General features: G+C 37.4%; 1 protein-coding gene across 7 annotated transcripts in view; it reads right to left on the reverse strand.

The window, feature by feature from the left end:
- DCLK2 (doublecortin like kinase 2) overlaps positions 1-25,735 on the reverse strand; it is an 84,700-nt gene that overhangs the window by 19,626 nt on the left and 39,339 nt on the right. For 3 of the 7 annotated variants that reach the window (XR_007905039.1, XM_051790928.1, XM_051790931.1), the window contains exons 3-9: positions 20,275-20,377; positions 18,435-18,536; positions 17,119-17,169; positions 13,393-13,487; positions 6,356-6,428; positions 5,293-5,401; positions 450-507 (exon numbers count right to left, since the gene is read on the reverse strand). Coding sequence is in view for 3 of the 7 variants with exons in the window: in XM_051790928.1 (XP_051646888.1) it covers positions 450-507; positions 5,293-5,401; positions 6,356-6,428; positions 13,393-13,487; positions 17,119-17,169; positions 18,435-18,536; positions 20,275-20,377 (591 nt within the window). In the remaining 4 variants the exon portion in view is untranslated. Of the gene's footprint in view, positions 1-449; positions 508-5,292; positions 5,402-6,355; positions 6,429-9,028; positions 9,220-13,392; positions 13,488-17,118; positions 17,170-18,434; positions 18,537-20,274; positions 20,378-25,735 lie in introns of those variants that run through there. The other 4 variants (XR_007905040.1, XM_051790929.1, XR_007905041.1 and 1 more) reach the window with 3 other exon arrangements.

Raw genomic sequence — 25,735 nt, forward strand, 5'->3', positions numbered from 1 at the left:
TGTTAATACAGGATGGTAAGAGTATGTAAACAGAAAGAAATGGCTGCAAAAATTTCTTTCCAAATCCATGTTCTGCTTACAAAAGGAATATGTAAAGCCATAAAAAGAGAAAAATAAGAGGCAGAGTGGGATGGGAATCACATAAATACCAATATAGCTACAAATTTCCTTTCTCATATTTTACAGATCAAAATAATTTCAATATATTTTGGGTGCATATTAGCATTTTTTTGTCTGTCCAATAAAATAGACAAGAATTAGTTTGCTTTTTACTCTGTTATTTAGTAGACTAACACTCACTGCTTTTATTATTTGCTTCTTGGATACATTATCATCTTGTTAAACAGATATTCTGAAAATACTCAGAAAACCCAAATACACCCACCATTTATGACTAATGAGCAGCTGCTAGTGCTGCTTCTGTATACATGCAAATTGTTGTACACTACCTTCCCACAGCATTTAGCCTTGTCTATGATCTTCAGGGCAAACTCCTTTCCTGTGGATCTAGCAAGAAAAACATGAGAGCCATTAATTAGAAACCGATCAACAAATTGTGGCATTATCTGTAAATACGTCGTCATAACAGAATGTCGTGACCCACCGAGATTGCTGACAGAAAATGCACAGAATGGGCTTGATTTTGGTTTTTGTTTTCTCAGCAGCATTTGTGCCTGCTGTTTCCCTGACTACCACAACCTGGCTCACTTGGTGTATTAATCCCAGGATCCAGCTGCAATTTATGCTTTGTGACCAGGCACGATTCTGTTACTTCCCTTAATGCAACATGCAAAATTTGCCTTCGGCCTTCCACTTAGCTTTGTTCAACTGGTAAGCTTTAAAGAAAAAAATCATACACATATATGTGTAAGTGAGCAGAAGAAAGACTGATATCCTAGTAAAAAAATTCAATAAGATTCAGCAGAGCTAAAACCCCATAGTTCACTACAGAGTAGTCTAAAATCCTGTAGAATCTATTAGGTACTAATTTTGAGCTTTTGTATTTCATTATTCCTTTATTTACCTTTTTTTAAGCATTTTGTTGAATTCTACAGCATCTAAAGTCCTGAGGATTTTAAGAGGGTGGTTATATACAAAGTAAAAAGGATTACTGGTTTTGGTAAGTACTCTCACAGAAAGGAGCTCTTGTTTGTGAATCGTCCCTTTAAGCAATAAAAATCTTCATTTCTCCAGAAGGGGAGAAAATGAGAGAAAAAAGAAACACAATGTAATTTTTTTTTAAACTAAGAAGAAATTACTACTTATATTAATGATGAACATAAGAAAGAAAATACTTTAAGACCCTGTTGCTACTCTTTTGTATTGTGCCAATGCCTACAGACTCCAGGTTGCATCAGAACACCACTGGCATGTTCAGCAAAAACAGGAGGTAGTTACAAAAGCAAAAACAGGTATGTTTTTACACTTCCAGGGTAGTTTTCACTATGCTTTTGGCATTAGATACAACTAGTCCAAATCAGTACCTTACAGAAAAAATAACTGAATTAACATCTAACATTTGATATATGCATTATTGAAAACATGCAGCAGGGAATCTCTTCCCTGAAAAGTGCAGCTGTAGCTGCAAGGTTGTCATAGTTACAACCTGATTTGGTCTTTAGATAGAAGCCTTATCTAAATGGTATCCGTGAAATGCCATCCTCTCATATTACAGGCACGATGTAAAATCTACTATGAATACAGCATGTAATTCAGAATCACAATTTGTGCATTATACTATAAATTATATCTGAAAGCCTTCAAACAACTGATCAGCAAAATCCACTTAGCAAACCTTTGGCACTTATGTTGTGAGAAAACAGGAGTTAACATTCACAAAGCCAATTCATCAACCAACTTCCTTCTGCAAATGTCCTCTACCACAGCACCTAAGAAAAAACCCTGGATATAATCCACATAATTTCTGTGCTAATACCACAGCATTGTCTGACAGGTTTCTGGTATTCTTCTGTCGAGCTGTCAGTGCCCATCTGTTGAATCATGTCTTTATATACAGACATATAGGCACCCTTTACAAAAGAGACCCCCTTATTCTTTTTGTAGAACAGCTGGTATAAGGGGATCCTAGCTCCACAACTAAGGCTTCTTAGCACAGCACTATTAGAAATTAAGTAGAATTAATAGGAATTAAAAGAGAAGCATTTATGGTTGGCCTTTCCTCTTTCACTCTTATTATTAGCAATTACGGTTGTGTATTTATTTTATATAAAATTCATTTAACGTTTCACTAAAGATTCGATCACATACAAAACTAGACATTTAAGTTTAATTTTGCCTTTTTTTCTTTTTGTTTTTACAATTGGAAGGTTGTTTTTCTAGTCCAGTTTCCTCATTCCAAAAATCACAGATGACATTTTGAAACCCCAGTGACCTACCACCCCTTGTCCCATTTCCAGTGGAACTTAAGCACAGCTGATATTTCTGAAAATAATATATTATGTAAGCTGGTGCTTTTAATCTGCTAGCTTTCATGAATGTTGTTCACTCTATAAATAACAAAGGATGTGTGGCCAGTTTCAGGGTGCATGAGAAAACACTGTGAAGCATCATTCATCTTGTGCTTGAGCTGAAACTTTGGGATTTTAAACCACGAAAGAACCTTTGAGACACAAGGTATGCTGGGACCTGAGGGGATCCACCTGTCCCAAGGGGGAAAATGCATCTTTGGGCATTTCTGGGGGAGCTGATTGAGAGAGCTTTAAACTAGACTTGATGGGGGAAGGGGATACCAACAGGATTGTAGCAGGTAAGCCAAGGGTTGGGATGACATCACCTAAGGATGGCAATGCCAGTGGGAACATTTGCACTGCTCTCAGGAGCGTGAAGAGCTCAGGAGTGTATCTGAAATACTTGCACACCAATACACACAGTATGGGAAACAAATGGGATGAACTGGAAGTGTTGGTCAGATCTCAGAGCTACGGTATCGTTGCTGTTCCTGAGACCTGGTGGAATGAGTCCCACAACAACTGGAGTGCTGGGATGGAAGGCAGGAGCCTGTTTAGGAGGGATAGGCAGGGCAGCAAGGTAGAGGTGTTGCACTATATATAAGGGAGAGGTTTCACTGCACAGCCCTTACAGTCAGTGATGTGGTTGAGAGCTTCTGGGTGCAATGGTAAACAAAGGACATGGTGTAGTGGCAATCTGCTACTGGATCACCCAGTTGGGATGTAAGCACTGTTGAGTTATTCTGTAGGTGAAGATGAGAAATTACTGTGGAGACCCTGTCCTTATGGGAGATTTCAACTTCCCAAACATTAAGTGGGAATATCATACTGCTGTGAAAACAGGTCTTGGAAATTCTTGAGGTTTGTAGGAGATAATTTCTTGTCACAGGTATTCAGTGAGCCAACTAGGCAAGATGCCCTCCTAGACTTGCTATTTGTGAACAGAGAAGGACTCATGGGGGATGTAATGGTAGGTGTCTGTCTTGGTGATAGTGATCATCAAATGGTTGAGTTTATAATTTTTGGTGTAATGAGAGAAAAGGACAACAGTGTTGCTACGCTGGATTTCAAGAAAGCAAACTAAGTTATTCAGAGAGTTCTTTATCAGAGTACCCTGTATCTTCTTTTGAGGATCAATTGCTGGTCAGTTTTTAAGAACCACCTTTCAGAAGCACAGGAGTAGGAAATTCCATTGTGTTCTAAGTCAAGCAAGCAGGGCAGAAGACCAGCTTGGCTGAACAAGGAATTCCTTGTGGTAATCAAGAGGAAAAAGAAGTTGTATGATCTTTGGAAGCAAGGTCAGGCTCCACAGAAAGATTACAGAGCTGTGGGTCATATTTGCAGGGAGAAAACAAGAAAGGCCAAAGCACAACTAGAGCTGAAACTGGTCAGTGTTGTGTCAGACAACGAGGCTTTTTGAAGTATGTCAATAGCAAAGGGAGATCTAAAGAAAACATACTTGTTGAAGATTGTCACCTGACTAATAGACATTAAGATAAAGCAAAGGCATGCAATGCTTTTTTGTTTGCCTCACCCTTTAGTAGTACTGATAGACATGGGGCTGCCTGGTCTCCTGAGTCAGAGGACCAGGAGAGTGGGAGCATTGACTTTCCATCTGCTGACACTGAAATTGTCAGGGACCAGCTGCAGCAGCTGAGTGCTCACAAGTCCCTGGGGCCTGATGGGATTCATCCCAGAGAACTGAAGGACCTAGCAAATATCATGGCAGGACATGGCTCAAAGATATACAAAAGGTCTTAAGAGTCTGGGGAGGTCCCTGCTGACTGGAAGCTTGCCAGTGTTATTCCAGTTTACAATAAGGGTACAAGGGAAGACTCAGGGAACTACAGACCTGCTAGTACAACCTCACTTCTGGAATGAGATGTTTTCATTCATAAGTACCTTTCTTTCCTTTTAATAAAACCAGAAGATGAGGATCAAATAGTAGAAACCATTTCTGTAACTTTTATGGTTTTTACAGTCATTTGCTGAATTTTCCCAGTATTTGCAAACAAGTTGGGAATTCCTCATAATATTTAAGAAACTGACATAGCTCTCAGATTGATGAAGATAGCAGAAGGTGGTTCTAAAAAAATACACTGAGAAAGTGACAGTCAAATCATCTGTTCTGTTTGCACTAGCAGCACAGTGTGACACAAAGCTTTCAGAGGAAGGGCAGTAATACAGCACAGGTCTGTAAAGGTATCCTGTCTACCCCATGGGAAATCAGGCACAAGAATATTTCAGGGTCAGGTGTATTGAAGGGTCTATTTGCAAAGTCTCTGGCTACTCAGGGCAGTACCTCACAGAAGAAGGAAGCACAAGGGAGCTGGTAGCACAGGCTAATAGCCAACAACTGCACGCCTTTAGGAATGCTTTACCCACAGCATACTGAAAGCTGTGAAAAATCATGTAAGCAGCAGGCAGTAGGGACATTAGAGCAGCAGAAGTGCTGAGGCAGAAGGGGGGGCTCTCAAAGACTGTTTAGATGCCACATACTGTCACCCACAGCCATCTGTAGTGTGAGGGATTTCTTGAAGATCTGTGGGGTTTCCTTAAGAGTCACCATTAGAAGGTGATACCTCCTTTAGGTTTTGGGATAAAAAATGTTTCTCTGCTGTTCTCATACTCCTTTGCTAGAAGAATACATAAGAAGCTCTGCATATTTCATTATGCCTATTTCTCCTGAAGTGTATGCATATCTTTGCATATGGGTATGCTGCTCTCTGCTTTCATCTCCTTACATTTTTCTAAGAAATTATGTTAATGCACAGGGTTTTATCCAGTAAAATAAACAGCAGTACTGAACAGTTTCCTTGCTCACCGTTCTACACACTCCTTTACAACAGCAAAATTGCCATCACCAATCACCTTCCCCACTTTGTACTTCTCAAGAATGGTAGATGACCCTGAGAACTTGTTTCCATTTACACCTGTAAAAAATAAAAAAGAAAAAAGTCAATAATGCAAACTGAAGTGTCAGCAGGATGCAGTATATCCCCAATGGGTTCCACAGATACAAAACAGTCACAAATGCAAAACAAAACTTAAAAGTAAGCTGTTTTCTTCACTGCTTATTCCCTCGGTTTTATCTCAAACGTAAGAAAGAACAAGATAAACCCAAAGTTGTTTGACCTTTTAACACACAAATCAATTCTTACTATGGTTTTGTATAGGCATATTCTAAAAGTAATTAATGCAGTTAGAAGTTCTTAGTCTAAAATTTTCTGAGCTCTAATTACTTTTTTGAAGTACCTTTTTGCAAACTCAGTGTAAAAATGCAAATAAAATTCATCTGCAATGCATGTAAAAGACTCAAAAAGTTTTATCTGCTGATTTCCTTCAAGTTCCTATGGCTGCTGCTGAAACATGCAAAGTGCAAGGAATGCTGGTAGGCACTTCTTTCAGTATTTAAAAAAAACCAAACTCTAAAATGAAATTTAAAAATAATTAAAAATAATTAACATTGCTTTAAAGAGATAAGGAATGAAAGGTTAAGTTTTCCTATGGTCAGTTGATAGGCCAGTGGTTCTACCTGAAGTACAATCAGCTCTTTTAAGGAGGGTTCCTCTTTCAGTCCAGCCCCAAACACATTTCTGGTGATACTGCAGGTCAAAATCAAATTCCTAACAGTGACTATTGAAGAGCATGGTCCACTGATATGCTACCACTTGACAAAAAAATTTACAAAATTTGTTTCCTATCTTTACTGCCTTGATGTATAAAATGTAATAACAATTTTTCCAAGATAAGTTTGTTGACAAGGTATCAAACATCTCAGAACAGAAAAGGATTTGGAGTCATCAGGAACCACCTAAAAGTGCTAAACCAACTGTCACCTACAAGATAATTTTTGCAAGGACTGTTAGCAATTACTGGTGTCCTACCTTCAGGACTCTGGCAACGGAGTGATTCAGGTACACCATTCACATTGGAAGAAGATCCACCATGTGGAGAGATCTATGGATATACACAAGAACTTTTTATTTCTGATGGTAATCACAAGAAAGAGCCATATAAGAAAGTAGCAAAGTTGGAAAAAAACCCACCCTAAAAACACCTATAACCAATTAGTTCACTTTTTACTCCCATTGTATTTTTATTCTAGTTTCCTCATCATCATAAGAATACATCATCACTTACACCAATTTAAGATTCAGTCCCAATATTCCTATTTAGATAAGTAGTTGAACACATTTGAGTAAAAAGCAAAGAAAATTCCTTCCAGCTGCACCTACTTCCAACTTTACACAACAGTCAGTTGTGTGGAGCCAACATTCCCTCCTCATTCTACACAAGATCATGAGGACAAACTCTGCACACGTTTTCATGTCAGCTGAGGCAGCCACCTCCAGACAACCATCAAGAGGCCAGTGCAGCACTCACGTGCTTTCAGGCTGCAGTCTCACACATCTCTTCAGAGATGGCACTGTCTGAGGTTTCCCTACCTGAACTCTATCCATATATGCTCCCTTTAGAGTAGCACTGTAACAGGCTAGGAAGGTAATAAAGAAATGTTTGTGTGGCCCTACCAGTTTTCATTTAAAGAAGAGAATTTTGGCATAGGTTGCCAGGTACATCTACGATAATCAGATTTATTTACTAATCTATCGAGTTGTATTTTAGGTTACTATACATGTGAAGATTTATCACATCTACAAGCACTTCAAGTTAGATGTGTGATACGAATCCAGACATAGATTCAGTTTTAGTAACTATGACACTGTAAAAAACAAATATCTAAATTATTTTGAAGCATGACGGCTGAAGAAAACTAATTTTCCTGCACTAAAAACTTAATTGGTACTTCATCTGAATCTTCACAAGTCTACTTATAGTCATCCTGTCATACTGCCCAGGGACAGACACAGCAATAAATTTTTATTTTAAAAAGGGGTGGAGGCATAGGAATGAATGCCATAAAGAGTAAAATGTACTGGCTGTGTTCTGTGCACCACTTTCATAAGTTCTCCCATTACAGTTATATATGCTCCATAAAATTAAAATACATTTTAGATCATTCCCCCTCTTCTACGTAAAATTTCTTGCTGTTCTGTGAAGTTTCATATCTTGTTTTCTTCATGGGCTATTGTAGTAGCTCACCACTCACCACATAAAGGATTAAAATGCTTCTCTGCCTTAAGCTCAGTGTCTGTTGAAATGGCTTTGCATGACACCAGGAATGCAAATGCAGCATTTTCCGTTTTAGCTGACATTGTCTGGTTACACTGCTGAATATTTTAAATCATTAACACTATTGTCAGTGAAAGAACTGAACTGACAGATAGGGATATTGTCTAAAGGCTCATGAAATGCTAATGAATGCTTAAGTTTCTAATGGCAGCTGAGCTGCCAAATCAGCTAAAGGTACAGTAACTATAAGCTGTACAACTTAATTTTGCAGAGCCTCTAAAACAATGAAGTTTACTAGCATTTGGCACAGGAGGAGCATCAAACAGCAAGCAGTCAGCTACTACTCTGCTTCTTCATAATAACTTAAAACTAGGCTATGTTAATGCTGCTGCATTTCCGAGTTATTTATTTATTTAACAAGGATCGGGAACAAGGACATTTGGGTTAAATGACATTTGTGCAAAATCATGACTCAGTTTTATAACCAGTCACATTTTCTTCAAGGATGAAGCAGAGCTAACAGAACAGATCACTCACTGCGAAGTATTAGTCATCAGCCTAAAATATTAGTAATCTATTTTGGGTATTCAGTGAGTGACAATACATGGGAATATCTATCTAGCCCATATTTCCAACTTCCTTCAGTCTTGTAATCAGGGCAGAGCATGACAGGGCACATTCCTTCTTACCACAGTATTTACAAGAAAGCAAACACTAACAGGAAAAAAGTTAAAAGGAATAAAAAAAAATATTGCTGCTGTTGTGGCTGAGGTGTTAGATCAGAATCTGAAATGGCAGGTTTAACCCTAGCTCTGCCACAACTCCACATGTGGTGGGATTTTATTTTTTGTCTCATGAGAGTGTGAGGAAGGATCAGATATAAACCCATATTCTTCTGAAGTGGAATGGTACCTTAGTTGGCAAATTTTTGCACTCTGGATTAAAGTATTATCCATGACACAAATGTTTGTGGAAACCTTTGGGTATTTTTTTCATATCAAAGGAAATACCTAACTCCTTGGCAGCTAAATGGGACGGTGGCTTCTAGAGCATCCATCTAAATGCTTCCTGTGTCTGTCCTTCTTTCATGTCTAGAGAGAAATTAAGGACTTTAGCCACCAGGTTGCCAGGCATACAGAGCTCCTGTATACATTGTCCTGTACACATTCATGAAGTGCTGAAGAGACTGAACTGTAAGGTACACACATACACATATGTATGCAGACCTGCATCCTTGTGTCTGGAAAAATGCAGACAGAAACACTGGACACCGACACAAACATTATTATTGTAATACCCTCCAAGTTCATCTAGCCAAACTTAAAAAAAGTAAGTCTATTACTGCTAACCTTTCCTTGAGTTCTGAGCAAACATTGCTGTGGTAATCTTTCATCTGAAGGCTAAGAAAGGAATGTGAACTCTCATACCTTCAGAAAAACTCCTTGGTATTCTCCAAGCAGCTCTGTCTTTATGAAAACATTCAAATTGGTGATGAATCTAACTGTAGACTATGAATATTTTAGTGAAACTGAATTAACTGTAGAAGTATTCTCTGAAATCTGGGGACACTTTGGTAGTGTCATTGTAATTCATCCTGACAGGCTGCAGGAAGAAAGGGCTAAAACATATTCCGAAAGGAAACAAAACATTTTTATAATCAGTATTTCATTTGAGATGTTGGCAGTATTTATTATTATAATGATTAACAGTAACATAATCTGTAAGACAGAAACTTTGTATTTTTTAAGCGATACTTAAACACTGTAGTAACCCAACTATACTGAGAAGCTACTTTTAAAAATACAATAGCCAATTAAAACGTAGTGATTATGCCTCCATTAATGTGAGCATATATGGTAGGGCATATAAATATATCATGCACTTTGTTGCACTATTCTGAAAAACCAGAGAAAGATTTACCCTTTTTCTAGAGATATTTTTGAGTGGCATCACATTATATAAAGCATGTAGCTAACTGATGAGAATGGTGACGGGACTTGACAATGAGTGCAATACCTCAGTTTCCCTACCAGTACAAATTAGCCAACTCTTTTCCTCCACTGCACAGGCAAAAAAGATGCTGAATTGTAAATATATCAAATGCACCACTTAAAAGAGTCCCTCTATGAACTGCTATGGCACCTATGTCACTAGGCTGGGTAATCGCATGTAAATATTCTTAACGTGCAACTACCCACAAAGCACATGTGTACAAAATTGAGGAGATTAAAAACCTTGATGAAGATAGGCACTAATCCTTCAAATCACTTAAGCACATGTTTAACTTTAAGTACATTAACATCCTCATTGAAGTAAAAGGGACTACACAATAGCTGAAAGTTAAGCATACTTAAGTTATTTGTTGGATCAGGTTGTAATGCCCTTTCACTTCGGTCATTTGGCCAATCAATTGCAAAAATAATACTAAGACAAATTCAAACACAATGACACTTAAGGCAATTGGGATTCTAAGAAAGGCCTCAACTTCCTTATTTGTACAATTTTATTTTCTTTTTTAAAAAGATTACAATACACTGTGGTACTTAATTTCAAGAGGGGACAATAAAGTACTCCCAAGTAAGAGTAAGGACGTTATGACACCACTTTCCAAAATATTAAGTTTAATCTAGTCTCTGGATGATTTTTATGGTACAAATTGTGCATAGTAACAGATGCACTAGAAGAGTTAAGAGTGAAATCAACCCTAACAGCATTGCATTAAAATGCACACTTAGAACCAGAGAAAAATGTTAAACCTTTCAGTTGTCACTTGCCCACAGAACAGCAAAAGGACTCCTCTCAGTCAGTTGTCACCTAATGCTCTATTACCATTATTTCTTAACCCATGAACTAGATTTTAACTCTACGGAAATTTAATAGAAGAACCAGAAACTCAGTACATTTTATCAAAGAAGAACATTTACAGAGTAGTCATTTACTTCATGCCCATACTTGTTAACTTTTATATCTAAATCTTCATCTTGAAGAAACCCTCTGCAAAGGCTGGATATCAAACTGGCTTACTGTATGTACTAAGCAATTAATAGCACAAGGGCACTCTGGCTGGAAGAGCTAAAAAGGACAGAAAGAAAGCCCTTTTCTTTAAAGATAAGCTGTTCATGAGGAATGTTTCCTGAGAGAAACTTTCTGTGCCTGAACAGAGCACTTCTTCTTATAAAGTGTTGTGAAGCAGAAGGAATCCTTGGGGACTGAAGAGACTTCAGTTTGAAAGAAAAATGGCATTCAGAGAATATGATGTAGGACTCCATGCCTGAGACTAAGAAAAATTGCTGCTGCAATCAGTATCTTTTGCAAGCTGACTGCCTTGATGTTTAGCACTATCACTTAAGCTCTACGTTGACTGTCAATCTACAAAAAGCTTAGCTAGGTTCTAATCTACAGTAAAATATTTTATTTTAAAAAATAAAAAGCTCTGGCTTTTCAAATAAAGCAGTTTTTAAAGTACAGTTCATGTGCAGCTGCTCTGATGCTCTGCTCTTTACAGGTAGAAACATCAACCCTGATTCGGTCCCTTTTTTCTGCTGCCTCAAGCTCCTAGAAAACCAATAAGTGCTGCTGTTTCATCTTCTACAAAAACAAACATGTGATTTCTACACAACAAACCACTCAAAATATTGCATTCCCAAAGCCAGAAAACTCTTAAATACAATTTATTCTGTCACTCTCTGCCATGGTATGTCTATCTACATTTTCATTCAGCTGTAGTGATGGCGCCTTCTTTATACAACTGCAGGAACCCGAACTGCTTGTCTTTGCAGCAATGCAGTCTTGGCAACAAGGAATTACTTAACAATAGGGAAAAAGCAGCAACCTCAAAATAATAAAATTGTTCCCTGCTTTCTCCGTTTTCCTCATCAGTCTAACCAAAACCAATTCTACAAAAAAAAAAAAAAGGGTTTCTTTAAAGAATTTGTTTTTTTATATTGATACTTCCCCAAAAGAGACACTCCTACCAGAACATAATCAAGAAACAAGTGTGACTGAACAGCACACTTGATCCTTTTGGAATTTACCCTGTGATTCACTAGATAACATTCCCTATCTTTTAGTTTCAGGAGCACAGTTGGGATACTCCTACTGAACAGATGCATCCTAATGGAGTAAACCAAGAGGTACTCATTACTTCAGTAAAACATCAGGTCTGAGATGCTTAATTTGGTTTTGCTGTTTTCTTTGGTCATATGGGGATGAATTGTTTGACACGAAAACCCATTAGTATCCAGCATCAATTAAATTCCAAATTGAAAAAGTACAACAGCCTACTTGAGTGAAACAGACAGTGAAGGGGAAAGAGGACATGTCCACTTTAGTGAGAATTGCTTGTTGCTATCAGAATTATCTCTGTCTTAATGGAGCTTTAATCGGCTAAAAGCAGACAGGACAGCAGTGGAAAAAACAAAGCAAATTATCTAGTTTCTAAACTTGTAATTTCATTAAAGACAGACAAAAGAGCATTTGTTAAATATAGTGCAGACTAGATGGGAGTCTAAGCCTAGATGGGAGTCTAAGATGATTTTGGTGTTTTCTACTGTAAGATCTACTGCAGAGCTGTCCAGACAAACTTTTAAGACACACAGCTCTAATTCCCAGTGTCAGAACTATTACTGCTCTTGGAAATGCTTTACAGGAGAAAGCCTAAATTATGTTGCTTTGGATAAAGAGTAGCTATGGGATGGTACAGGACAACAACATAAAGACAGAGCTCAACAGTAAATTACCTCAATGAACCAAATAACTTCAAACATAATTAAACAAAGCAATAAAAATAAAAAATTAAACAAACAAATTAAAACAAATATTAAATAAATTAATTAAATAAAATCTTTTGTCAGAATTATCACAGAAGCCTGGCAGAAACCAGTGGCATTACTCCTTGCAAAACAAAGACTTGATAACAATTAGCATGTCAAAACCCAAATCTAAGTACTATTCAAATCACGTCCTTTAGGCAGTCTCTTAACTGCAAGAACAGTTTTCCACAGAATTATGCAGCCTCTTCACAGACAGGAGTTCACCAATAGGAGCTATTACTTGATGAGAATAATCAGTGCAAACCATCCAGGCTGCTTTAAGAAAGGCTGCAATTGATGATTCCATAAGAAAATTCTCCTTGAAAGGACAGCTGCACAAATGCAGCAAAAAAAAGATGCTCAACTGTGCCTCAGGCTGTTCTTTTTATTTTACTGAGCGAAAGGCACAGAGCAGCCTCCAAGAACTGTAAATGTCACCAGTTTTTAAGTGGGAGAGGAAGGGAATTCTCTTAGTGCAACACAGAAAAATCTGCCAGACATGAGGCTGCTCCCAAAGGAACTCCTCAAATGCTTTCAGACAGGAGACTGCATTAAGGGGTGAAATTGTGTGCCACAGATGAAGAAGGGTGCTTCAGATGAAATTTGGGCAATGCTACAAGACTACAAGGCATTGAAAAGAGGATACTACATTTATATAGGCTGAAGGAATATAAATTACTTGGAGGATTTCTGCAATCCATGGAACAATGGAAAATTTGGAGGGTAAACTGGCATATTCAAGCCACCACCCCCCTCTGCCTTTCCTAAGCTGAGTGTTCAAACCCTGCTAACCAAACAGAATACAAAAATCTTACTTCAAATCTATTCTCCATTTCATACTAGCAAAAATTATACTAGCAAGGCTACCCTACAAAATTATAACTTTTTCCTTTTTCTTTTTTTTTTCTTCCCTTCAGTACCACTGAATACATTCAATGAATAATGGAATGTAGGGGTTTCTACAGTTCTTTTCTATTTACCTTGAGTCCACGGAAGCTGCCTGGGCTTGTTGGTGAAGAACTGGAGGACTTTGTAGATTTTGGGGTAGATAATTGACTGCTTGGGGTTCCATTAACTGGTGAAAGCAATAAAAGCAAACAAATGGAAGAACAAATTAATAAAATTCAGAAACTGTAACTTGATTTTAGACATAACATACTTCTCTTAACAACTTATCCCTCAAGTCTGCATACAAAGACCTCCTCAAAAAAGACTCCTCAGCATTTGGGAATAAATTACAGACTTGCATGCCACACAACTGCACCCCAAAAAATTCATGTCGATGGATGTGGGTTCAAAAAGACACACAAATATTGCATTTTAATTCCAGAGATTAGAAAGGCCTATTCTGTCCTTTGCCAGTGCAAGAGTTTTGGGTAAATAACAGCCACAGCCTTTAAAAATTACATAATTTATTGTGAAATCACACAATAAAATTTGTATAGAAAAAATGCTAAAGACATTTGACCCTCCTTCTATTCATTTTGGATCAACACTACTTTCTAGGCAGAATGTTTCATTTCTAGGTAGAATGTTTCACAGAACACAAGTTGTTTGTTTTTCTTCCAAGAAAAAACCCAAACAATTATGAACTGTTTGGATTATAAAGAACTTCAGCAGTAGTTCAGAAAAAATATGGATTTAGGGGGAAAAACCTCAACAAGGGAAAAGTTGTAGGTTATTTCTGAACTTCCAATAAGTACAAGTGTCTGTGAAAACATACACTCCCTCTCCCTTTGACTTAAAGAGTTCATTTATGTTAAGTCCAGTTTTCCAGACAGGCCTCATACAACATTTGTTATATCTCTGGTGACTTGAATATAACTTAAGTCAGTCCTTGTATTTTTCTGAAAAGAACAAACTGAAGAATTTCATTATGCAGACAGAATAGCACACTGTCCACCATACATAAATATGATGCAATGTTATATGATCAGACAATATTTCCTTTCTAACTGAACCTCATTTTTTGTGGGAGAGAAAAATAATAGGTAGAAATTTAAGAGTTAGAAATGTTTCATAGCTGATTCACAGTGATGAATTATTTATTCATGAAGAAAAAACAACTCTGGTAAATAAAAACTTAGCTTCAAATTAATTAACAGATACACCTGCAAATATTCTGTCATAGGTTATGCATCACTTCTTAAACAGTGCTATTGGATTTATTTTACAAGTGTCTACTGACCTATTACATTAACATTCTCTGGGTGTGGAAGATGCCCTCCAAGGACTATTTTTATGACCTGGGCAGTCCATCTGCCAGTAGGCCAGGCTGACTGCATTGCAACTTCCCTGTTTTTCACAAAAATCTTTCTCTGGTGTAGGATGTAAAGATATAACTAATTAGCATTTAGCTACAGAATAAGTCTATCTTGAAGTCTGGTAACTTGGATTTACATTCTCACTTCTGTTGCAGGACTAGTACTTTCTCCTAAAAATATTCAGTGTGTCTAGGATATTTTTGTCTTGACTTTAACAAGGATTGCCTGTAAGAACAACAGGCAAGTTACTTAAGTGGGTTTTTCTAAGAAGCTGAAAGTATTTAAGAGTATACATCCCTCCTGCACACTTCATCACTTTGTTTTGGATAATCTTTTTGAAACCTGGCACATCAATACATCCTTGTTTTATAAAGAATTTGCAAGTAAGACAATGAAAAGAGCTACTGAATCCTGTTTTCTGCATGACCAAAAATGAGATATTTCAGTAGAAGTGTTTGCTTCCAAATGACAAACTATTACTACAGGAGGAAAAGACTTTCATTTGTTCACAAATTCTTTTATATGGCTCACAGAAATGTCACTATTTCCTGAACATGACCATTAAGGTCTACACTACAAGGCATCCTTCTTTGTCTCTAAGTCACTTCCATCCTCTTAAACACTGACAGAATCACTAAACTGTACCAGTGAAACTGGTTGGTTAACATAATGTTCTTTCCTCTCAAAACTGTCTAAGGGAGAACATCCCAGCCTACACTGGCAGTACTGTAGCTCTTTGCTAATATCTTAGCAATGCTTGGTGGACAAGGGTGGTGTTCCGAGCCAGGGGTGTGACTAGATGACATCCAGAGGTCCCTTCCAAATTTTGTCCTTTTATGACTCTACAACACACGGTTCATTCTGCTGAGGATGCTACTGAAAAGAGGCATCTGTAGATTCCTCTTTGCCAATGTCTTCTGAGATCCACGGCATGTGAGTTGGTACAAAACTGCAACCACAGAAAAAGCTGGAATTGGCCCTGTGTAGATGTAAAAGTTTTGCATTTATAGGGAGTTAGCACTGCTTGTGTTGGTTTTGGCTGGAGTAGAGTTAATTTTCTTCACAGCTAGCACAGGGCTGTGTTTTTGCTGGAAAGTGTTGATAATACAGGGATGGTTTTGTTATTGCTGAGCACAGCATCAAGGCCTTTTCTGTTCCTCACATGGCCTGCCAGTGAGTAGGCTGGGGGTGCACAAGGTGTTTGGGGGGGACACAGGCAAGACAGCTGACTCTGACTGACCCAAGGAGTGCTGCAGACCATACGGCATCACACTCAGGAAAAAAACTAGGGGGAATTTTGGCAGAGAGGTTGCTACTTAGGAACTGGCTGGGCATCTGTCATTGGTCATTTGCATCACTTGTCTTTCTTGGGTTTAATTTCTCTCTCTTTGTTATTTTCCTTTGCATTACAATACTGTTGTTGTTACTATTATTGCAATTATTAAACTGTTCATAACTCATGAATTTTCTTTCACCCTTCCAATTCACTTCCTTCATGCTGCTGCAGGGAGGAGTGAGCAAGTGCCTATGTGGTGCTCAGTTGTTGGCTGAAGTTAAACAGCTAAAACTGCTATTTCATAAAGCAGTACCTTTTTTTTTTCTCCCCACTCAAAAAACCACACGAGCAATCTGTACAGGCACAAGAATTGTACAGGTAAAAACTTGTCTGATCCTATTGATTTGCTGATTATTTCAAGTACATTTCAAACCTAATTTTTTCATCTATTCTCTAAGCATAAATTCTTTTCAGGTTTCTTTCCACATGCATACAAGTTTGAACATACAGAAAAAAATCTGTTCTGTCAGTCTTAAACAATTAGGCTACAGTTCTTTAGCATATTGGAATGTTTAAAACTGAAAAATTATTAATACCCTTTCAATTGTTAACTTCTAATAGGGTTCAAAGTCTTAAGTTATTTGCTAATCAAATTATATGTTACTTGTTTCACAGATACTTTCACTTTGAACTGAAGGTTCAGAGAGGTTTCTCAGTGTTTAAGAACTTAGGCTGAAACAATAAAAGAAAACAAAGAGATAAGAAAGTGCAGATAAAATTAAAACCTACGACATGGTTTTCCACTGTTTTTTTCAGTAACACTCACCCCGTCTTTTTTTGCTGGCTGAAATTTTCTCTTATAATAAGCTTTAGAATAGACATACAAATGTGTTGCTCCTCAGAACGCTCCTCTACCTGTAGTCAAATTATACCTCTAAAAATTTAACTTTGACACCATTAGCAGATGTCCAACAAGTAAAAAGCATTATTTTGCTCAAATAATCTACTTCAACAATAATACCAACACCCATCATGTCTCTGCTTCATCAAATGCAAAATGTGTGTTTCAAGCTTGAAAATACTCACAAACACAGCAAAAAGAATACAGGTAAATGGAGAGGGAGGAGACACACTACTGATACACAGCCATAATAGTAATGGCTCACCTGGGGATTTTGCTGAAGAATGAGCACTGGAGTAGGGGCCACCCCTCTTTACTGTACTCATGTATTTGACACAAAGGAAAAAGACATTAAGGAAAGAAGTTATTAAACAGCTCTGAACATGCATGAAAGGAAGAAGGGTAAATAAAGATAACTAAAGACTACATGAAAAAGAAAGGCAAGTAAACAGAAGGATAAATATCAGACATTTGGATAAATGTTTCAAATTGACCAAACCAAGGGAGGTCCAAGTAGAAATAAGTAAGGAAATGGTAGCACTGATTTATAAATACTTGGCATAAAATTCATTGCTGATAGATATTCTACGCGATCTCACTGGAGGCAACAGAATTGCACGAAATGTAGATCAGTTGCAAAACTTGTCCTTTATGCTACATTTTTCTGTGATCCTTCTTTGAAGCTTTTCAGTTAAATATTCAACCTTTACAAACAGATTATAAATATTCTACTTTGAAAGAACCCAAAGACATAGAATTACTTTAACCAGTGTCAATTGAGCAAAACATTGGAACATGTCACAGGTTTGAATACACACACGGGAGCTTACATGTACAGTTACATTCAAAAAAGAGCATTGTATATTTACATATTCAATGGTTTGATTTCAGGGCTACTTCTCCAGGTCTGAGAGAAAAAAAATTAAAATTTTACTATATTTAGAAATTAAATGCAGAGGTTAAAAAAAAATTTAAAACCCCAAGTTTCTCCCTTTATTTATTGCACAACAGACTCAATGGTTGGAACATATGGTGTTCAGAACCTTTCTTGAAATTACAAGAAGAAGAAAAAAAATTCTCTGCTAATGGGCAATAACATTACAGTACATCTAAATTTACTTTAAACATCAAAGTCCTGTATTTCCTGCAATATTTGCCTTATATAGAAAAAAAATCTTTCCATTTCAAAACTTGAGGGTATACTCTACTTCAGTGAACACAAATTTAACCACATAACCACCCTGTAGTTAACAGTCTTCAAGAAAATCAAGTGCCATGCTGAAAACATATCCCAAGTGTACAATTAGCACAAATCATTTCAATGTGAATAAACTGAAATTATTTGTTCCTGCAATTAAAAAACGGAAACCATATTTCTTCCCAGAATTAAAAAAAAAAATGCAAATTTTATTTTAGATTAGTATTAAACCTATGAGACAAACTGAAAGAACATTCTTTTCCCCTCAGGAAACAAAGCGTGGCACTTGTATTTTAGACAGAGCCAACAGCTTTCTTCACCCTATTAAACAAATTCCAACTTTCATGTATTTCATGTGTTCAGCTTTTTCCTAGAAGTAGTACCTGAGGCAGGTGATTTGCTTCGACGTGAAGGTCCTGGACTTTTGGATGCAGTGTGCCTCATGCCAGATGACCGGGAATAAGAGGACTTCATAACACGACATTCTACAAAGCAAGCAGGTAAGAGTTTTGCCAACAGCTCAGTGTTACAGCCTTCCTCCACACACCCCTGACGCTGTTTATTATCCAGAAAATGCCCTACTGAACTAAACAAATTTGTAAGAGCATCTCAGAACTCTAACCTACTTCGCATAAAAACGTATTTGAGCTACTCAAATACTGTATGTAATATTTTGCATATAACACTTCTTCCTGTCTTGAAGCTGGTTTATTACTATAATTTAAGTTTGTACATATGCTGACGCCAAGGTTCTTCTGATAATTCGGTAAATTCTGCATGCTGTACCAGCAGTTTCATATAGAGCAACTGCACAGCCAGCACCATTTCCCTTCTCTTGATGTTGTGATCAATTTTTGAACAGGTGAAAAACGTCTATTGTTTCCAAAAGGCTGAAACAATAGATTACTGTCATTTACCATCAGCTATATATTATTAAATAAAAGACGACCTAAGTGGAGAAGGAATCAATAGGCATACATGCACTGACACTTTGGAAACATTTCATTCCTACAGCTGGCATCGTTGGCAAATCATTCTGAATGGAATCATATAAATTTCCCTCCTAATTTTGTCCCTGTTATTCATCACTGCAATGTCAATGTCATCATCAAAAATAGTAAAGTTGAGCTGTATGCCCTGCTAGTCATGTTCCTCTCTGTACCTAACCTGCTTTTCCAGAGTTATTAGAGGAAGCAGGGACCACCAAAGCTGAAGAGACAAAGGGAGGAAAAACCCCTCCATCACTGGGTTCTCAGTGAGGAAATGAGCCCAATTAGTCTGTGCACCTCGTAATGTGAAAAGTAATCTTATAGCCTTAAAATGTGCAAGAGAAATTAGGATCATGGCCAGACTGGGATTTGCATTGTGAGTTAATGCAGAGAGGTGGTAGATGTCTCATTCTGGGAAACATTCAAGGTCAGGTTCCATGTGGCTTGGAACCATGTGAACTTTTTTTGAAGATGTTGCTGCTCAGGGCTGGAGGAGTTGTAGTAGATGACTTTTAATGGTCCCTTCCAACTCAAACCATTCTATGATTCTATGAACATGGAGAAAAACCCCCAACATGTATATGATTTGATAATCCAGGACAATTCTAAAACTGCCTGGTAGAGGCAGCTTTTCTTTTATTTTCCTTGAACTTTACATTATAAAGTTTCTCTTCACAGAAAAACAACTTTCATAAACAAGTTATATTCATGATTTGTCCAAGGCGGACAGGACAGGCAAAAAGTCCCAATTTGTCTCACCTCTTTCCCTACCCAACAACCCCTATAATCTCACAATACATAAAGGATCAGCAGTTGGTCTACAGCAGACAAAACTGGAATATGTGAATTGTCTGGCAGGACAATTCAATACCTGAAATGAGCAGGGTTACATATGTGACCTTTTAAAAATCTCACAAATATAAAAACATGGAAATTATCTTACAGTCACAGATGTCAAAAGTGAGCATTTTTAACAGATTTCAGATTCATTATATTGATGACTGAACCTTTCAAAATTCAATGCTACTTTCCATGTAACTTTAGAGACAGTGTCCGTTTTGCAGGAAAACAGATCAGGTTTGTTAGTGCATTTTAACAGGTTCACAGAATTCATCTTCCATAGGAAGATGTCTTTCCATGTATAGTTTCCTAAATGACATAACCCTTGAGGATTGAACAGGGGAGTTGGAGGGAGATTTTACTCTTTAAGTGGGTTTAGGAAGTACAGTCTTACCGCTGTGATCTAGCACGAAGTCATCCTGAGCATACCGGTACTTCTCAGGCCCACACGCAATGAAGACGTCGTCATCTCCAAAGAAGTCTTGCAAGCACGTTACCTTGAGAGCAAAATACATAAAGCAAAATGAACAAATGCAATACTTTCAAATACTAAATCCTCAGTTGGCCAGCAACAATAAGTCTGTCTTTACCTTTTCGCAGTGATACCATAATGTTCTTTTGTAATCATACAAACACTTGAGCTCCCCAGTACTTCAGGTCTCTAGTAGTGTAGGAAACCTCAGGGCCAAGAATGTAAAACATGACTGCTCCCTACTTCCAAAACCACCTTCTCTTCTGTTTAACACCTGTTTTTTTGCCAATAAACTACATAAGCACTGATGAGTTTTGCCTTTAACTACATATGCAGGCTGATGACTTTGATAGGAACATCTGAAAATACTATTCAAATATCAAAGTTTCTTACATTAATTGCTTGTAGGAAAATCTGTTGAGTTAAAGAGATTGCATCTGGAATTTATTTATTTGTACGCTCTGTTTCAATGTCCTGTTAAAAAAATAAAATAATTCCTCCTTTTATGAAAAGGTATTTCATATTCAAGAAAAAAAGAAAGAGAGTCCCTTCCACGGTCTTTGCAGTTGTATGTCCTTAATTATCCCAGTAATGATGTTGCAATGTATTTCAAGAAGGATGGGGATATCAGAAAGAAAAATGTTTTTGACATTCTTTAAAAACACAAAATCAAAGACCTTGAAAAAACTTCAGCCCTCAAAAGTCAATGAAAATCCATTTGTGAAGGAGCAAGTGTTTGCTTTAAAAACAATGAAAACCAAAAAGCTACAACAAAAAATTCCACTGAATTCTAACTCCCTTGTAAGGAAAAAACTGTTTGTAGATAGCAAGCTATTTTTTAAAATTCAAACAGATTAAAATTTTGCTGTATTGTTTCCATATTCATTTTAACACTTCACACCCAAATGAAATCTGGAAGTAAAAGTCATGTAGAAGCTACGTAATTTAGAATTATTTGGTAAAACTACAAAATTAAAGCGGTAAAACAAAAAACTGCTTTTAGAGAAACTAGCTTTTTCTCCTTCCCCAGGTACCTGTCAACAACGCCATTTCCCTATTTTACCCACTGTGATAATACTAAACATTGGCAGAGCTACGGGAAGGGGTCTCTACTGCCTGCAATATTCCAAGAAACACTCAGAATATCAATGACCCTCAGCTCTCTGCAAGACCAGCACAGGGCATTCCCCAGCAGCGCAGTTGTCATGGCAGCTAACCCAGGAGAACAGCCGGATACTCACCGCAGTGCCACATGCAGCAGCCAGCATTTGTGTCACTGTGTTATGCAGCCAAAGGGCTCCTGCCATCACCAAAATCCTTTTATTGTTATCTTATCGCCGCAATGACAATTTGCTCTCATCGAGGAGAGACATTTTCAGCTCTGTTTGAAACAGTTGCTTCTAGATAACCAAAGAGGCAGTGAAAACTGGATTCAAAAGGCCGTACAATTTAAGAGAAGTTTTGCTAACTTGGGATTTGTTCCTCTCTACCAAAAGAGGACTCATCATCATTTCCACAGATTTCAGGAATCCAGCAACCAGCCCAAGCTCACCACTACAGGAAAAGCTGTGAAAAAGGTTCCACAACACTTATCCCACACAGGCAGAGATGTTCTGTGAGGCGCAAGTTCACACCCAAGGCTCCTAAAACTGGGTGCCACTTCCACAAGTTCTGCCTACCCACCACTGCTCTACTCATGCCCCCAGCGCCTTTGCAGTGTGTTTCGAGCAGGCTGGAGTTAAATGTTGTGGTTTAGCAGTGCCTAAAATTAATTTTTCTGCTCTGATTGAAAGCCTTGCCCTCACCCCTTAACCCATCCAGTATAACATCCAAGTTGAAAAGTAAGGGAAGAGGAAATGCCAGGTTTCATGTCAGACTCTGGGAAATACACAGGGATATAACTGCATGCAGCAGCATCCTTTTGTTGTCTGTAGAACAATTCTACAAAGGAAGGGTCAGATTTGTGCACAAAAGCTGTCAGGAGCACCCTTAGAAAAGCACCAGAAAATCTGCTAAAAATGGAGATTGGGAATGAATAAAGAACTTTATGAAACATATTAATTCCCATAGGGGCTTTCTCACATGTCCAGGTATATAGTTTCCCCAGGCAAGAATACACAGGAGTAATCATGAGTGCCAGTGATCAGACAAACTGCTGGAGGTAGAGCAATGACACCTCCATCTTGGAGCTCAGGCTAATTCCAGCCTCTCATTCTGCTCACACGCTGTTGTGTCTGACCTGTGTGACTTCCACCTGTCAGTCACACACCACGGGAGACTTCAGCTTACTGCAAAAGACACTAAATACACTTATAACTGAAAGCCAGATAAGTGCAAGTATGAGAAAGATTTACACAGATGCTCTCTATATTCCAGCAGTGAATACTGGAAGTCCTCCTTCTCCCTACAAATAGTCCAGAATGGCTAACATATAATACACAAGAAGAAAAAAAATATTGAACAATTGCATGTAACAAGGAATAAAGATCTGCTAGAATTTCAAAGTCCCAAATAACCACACATGATGAGGTGAGGGAAGCATTTTTAAAACAAGCTCATGGAAATGTGTTTTCCTAAAAGGGCTTTTTCTAGGCTTTTATCATAATAAAGTCAAAGGCACATCTCTCGAGGTGCAAACTGATGTTAAAATGAAGTTTTCATTTCCTACAGGATTAAAATTAATGTATACAGTGTAATTAATGATAACAGCTCACTTAGTATACAAGAAAATATTCATAGAAAGCTGAAATTAATAAGTTGTTTGCATGTGTTTGTAAATGCTGCAAATCCACCACAGTCTAACTTGCAAAACACATGATTCTGCTCCAAAGAGTATCTGTACTTAGGTCATACAGGAGTTTTTTTGTAAATCTGATCAGAATTCAATCAGTTTAGAAATTTAAAACCAAAAAATTTTGAACATTTTTTCAAAGAATGTCAGTTATTCCAGTAAGTTAGGGATCAAAACTTAGTTTTTCAAACTAGTGTACCACAATGCTGCTTCTTTTTTCACTAATCCTCTATACAGTCTCACCCACTCTTTGTTTTGTTGTGCTTAGCACTAAAAGAACCGTTCCGTTCTTCAAAATCTTTCTTAAAATGCCTTTCAAAGGTAGATGGTATTAGCAAAGCTGCATAGGAGTGTATCATAGCAAAACCAGTCAAATATGTACTCATTCATTCAAATAACAATTCTGTTGCTACTCCTCATGCTGTGAGCTTTCATGCATGAACCTGAAAACATGAAAAGCTTTAGACACCTTGAGGAAGGTCAGCACCAAAATGAGATTTGATATTTAACACTGCTGGGAGCTTTTTTAAAATTAATCATCAAGTAATTTTTGAGATTCAGATCTGTCCACTTCCTAGTTTACATCCACAAAAGCTCTAGACAAGTACCTTCAATGCACACTGTCCATCACTGCCTTTGCAGAAAAGCTCAATCAGAATGTCTCTCTCCTGCCTGTGGCTTTAATTACCACAGAAAATGCTCTTTTAAAAGAACAAAATGAATACGATTTGTTTGCCCACAGGAAAAAAAATCTACCTTGAATCTGACTTCTTTTTTATTTTTTACCAAAGGCATATGCAGAGCTGAACAATGAGGTTTTTGGGGAGGTTTATCATTATAGCCAACACTACAAAGGCTTCCACCAAAGAAGTTTCACACTTCTTTGAATTCTTTTTTTTCCCTCCACAAAGAAAACTGAAATATACTTTGAAACAGTGCTCCAGGAACACTTTAGAAAAATGTTATCTTGTTAACTTTAAATGTTTCAATTAACATGTTTAAAATGTGTTAAACCATATTTACTTCTAAATACAACACCCATTCCCATACAAACATTGCCCATGTCCTGCTGGTAATGCCCCTGCCTTCCCCTTATTTAGAACAAAAAATGACTTAATGCTGCTCCTCTGACAACTCAAGACTGCTCAGGTCATCTTGTTGTACTGCTTTTCTTCAAAATACGTCACCATACACAGCAGAGTGGATCACATCTGTGTAGGACTGAATTGGATTTTTATTCAGTCCTTTAAAGATACTTCTAATGGCCTAGAATCACAAGAAGGAATAAAACAGAATAAGGAAAAGCAGAAATGTTGTCTGAGAAGTTTCAGAATAAACACAACTTGAAATCAATATTACATTTTCTTTTTTAGTAGAATCACTACAGTATTATTGTGGGCCTGTGCTGTCAGAATCCTTTCACTTGCATTCTCACCACAGTTTTCTGAGAACACGTGCAAAGGACTCAGGGTATCACTGCTGCTTGATGGGCTCCAAGAATATCAGAGGACAATCTAATTCACGCAGCAGCATCGGGAGAATTAAACTGTAATTTGCTTCAATGGCTACAAACCCAAACAAGTATCCAAGTGGCACAATGATCCAATGATACAAAACTTGAATTGCTTCTTATAAAAAAAGCAGTCTTTTCTCATAAACCTTTTCCCCATACACCCCAGCTGAGGACATCCTGAAACACTGGATGAAGTTTATTGAAAAACAAAGACCTTCCTAAGAGAGGTACATATGTTATGTTACATTATGTTACAGAAGCGTCATGACTAACAACAGTTTGCAAGACAATTTATGTTAAAGCACTGCAAAATCACACAGCTATAAGCACAAAAAAATGTGGTTTACATGGAGAAAAAAAAAGTGAAAATGGGGTGTTGAAAAGGAAGGGAGAGAAACGTATGTATTTGAAAAATCAAATTTCTGATCCACTACCGTCCACCAGTGCCGTGCTTTCAATGTCTCATACGCCCATCGTATTTACCTTTTCAAATAGGCTTATATTACTGACAAATATTTATAACCAAAGAAGTTTGCTCTTTCCAAAGAAATACTTCTTCAGTCAGATCAAGCCACCAGACTAGAATATTCCAGTTGTGATCCATATGGAAATCTCTTTCCCGTTACCACCACACACGCCTTGAAATGTAATTTACATCAATCCCTACTCCCACCTCTGAACCTAACAAACAGAAAATACTTTCCCTTGGGAAGAAACATGAATAATGATCAATCTTTTATAGATAGAATTCAACACATATTCAATGATTGTCCTTTATGGTGAAGTTACAATGAAAAAAAAAATTGAAATAATAAGTGAACACTTATCATGAATGTATTTGTCCTCCAATCTCCAGAAGAAAAATACTAAAAAAAATTAGGAGACTGGTGCCACAGAGGTCTTATAAAAATTTGAAAAATTAATGGAAATTCAAATTGTCTGAAATCTTTAACACTAAAAAGAGTTTTGTAATTGTATATCAACAGCCTCCAGCCAGGAGCTTGCTGGATAAACTGTATTTATTCCAGCTCTACAAATATACTTCATTTTAAACATAGCAGGAAGAGCTGTAAAGACAA

This window comes from Manacus candei, unplaced genomic scaffold (assembly GCF_025592945.1).
Source record: "Manacus candei isolate 608988 ecotype Guabito, Panama unplaced genomic scaffold, ASM2559294v1 h1tg000028l, whole genome shotgun sequence".
NCBI lineage: Eukaryota > Metazoa > Chordata > Aves > Passeriformes > Pipridae > Manacus > Manacus candei.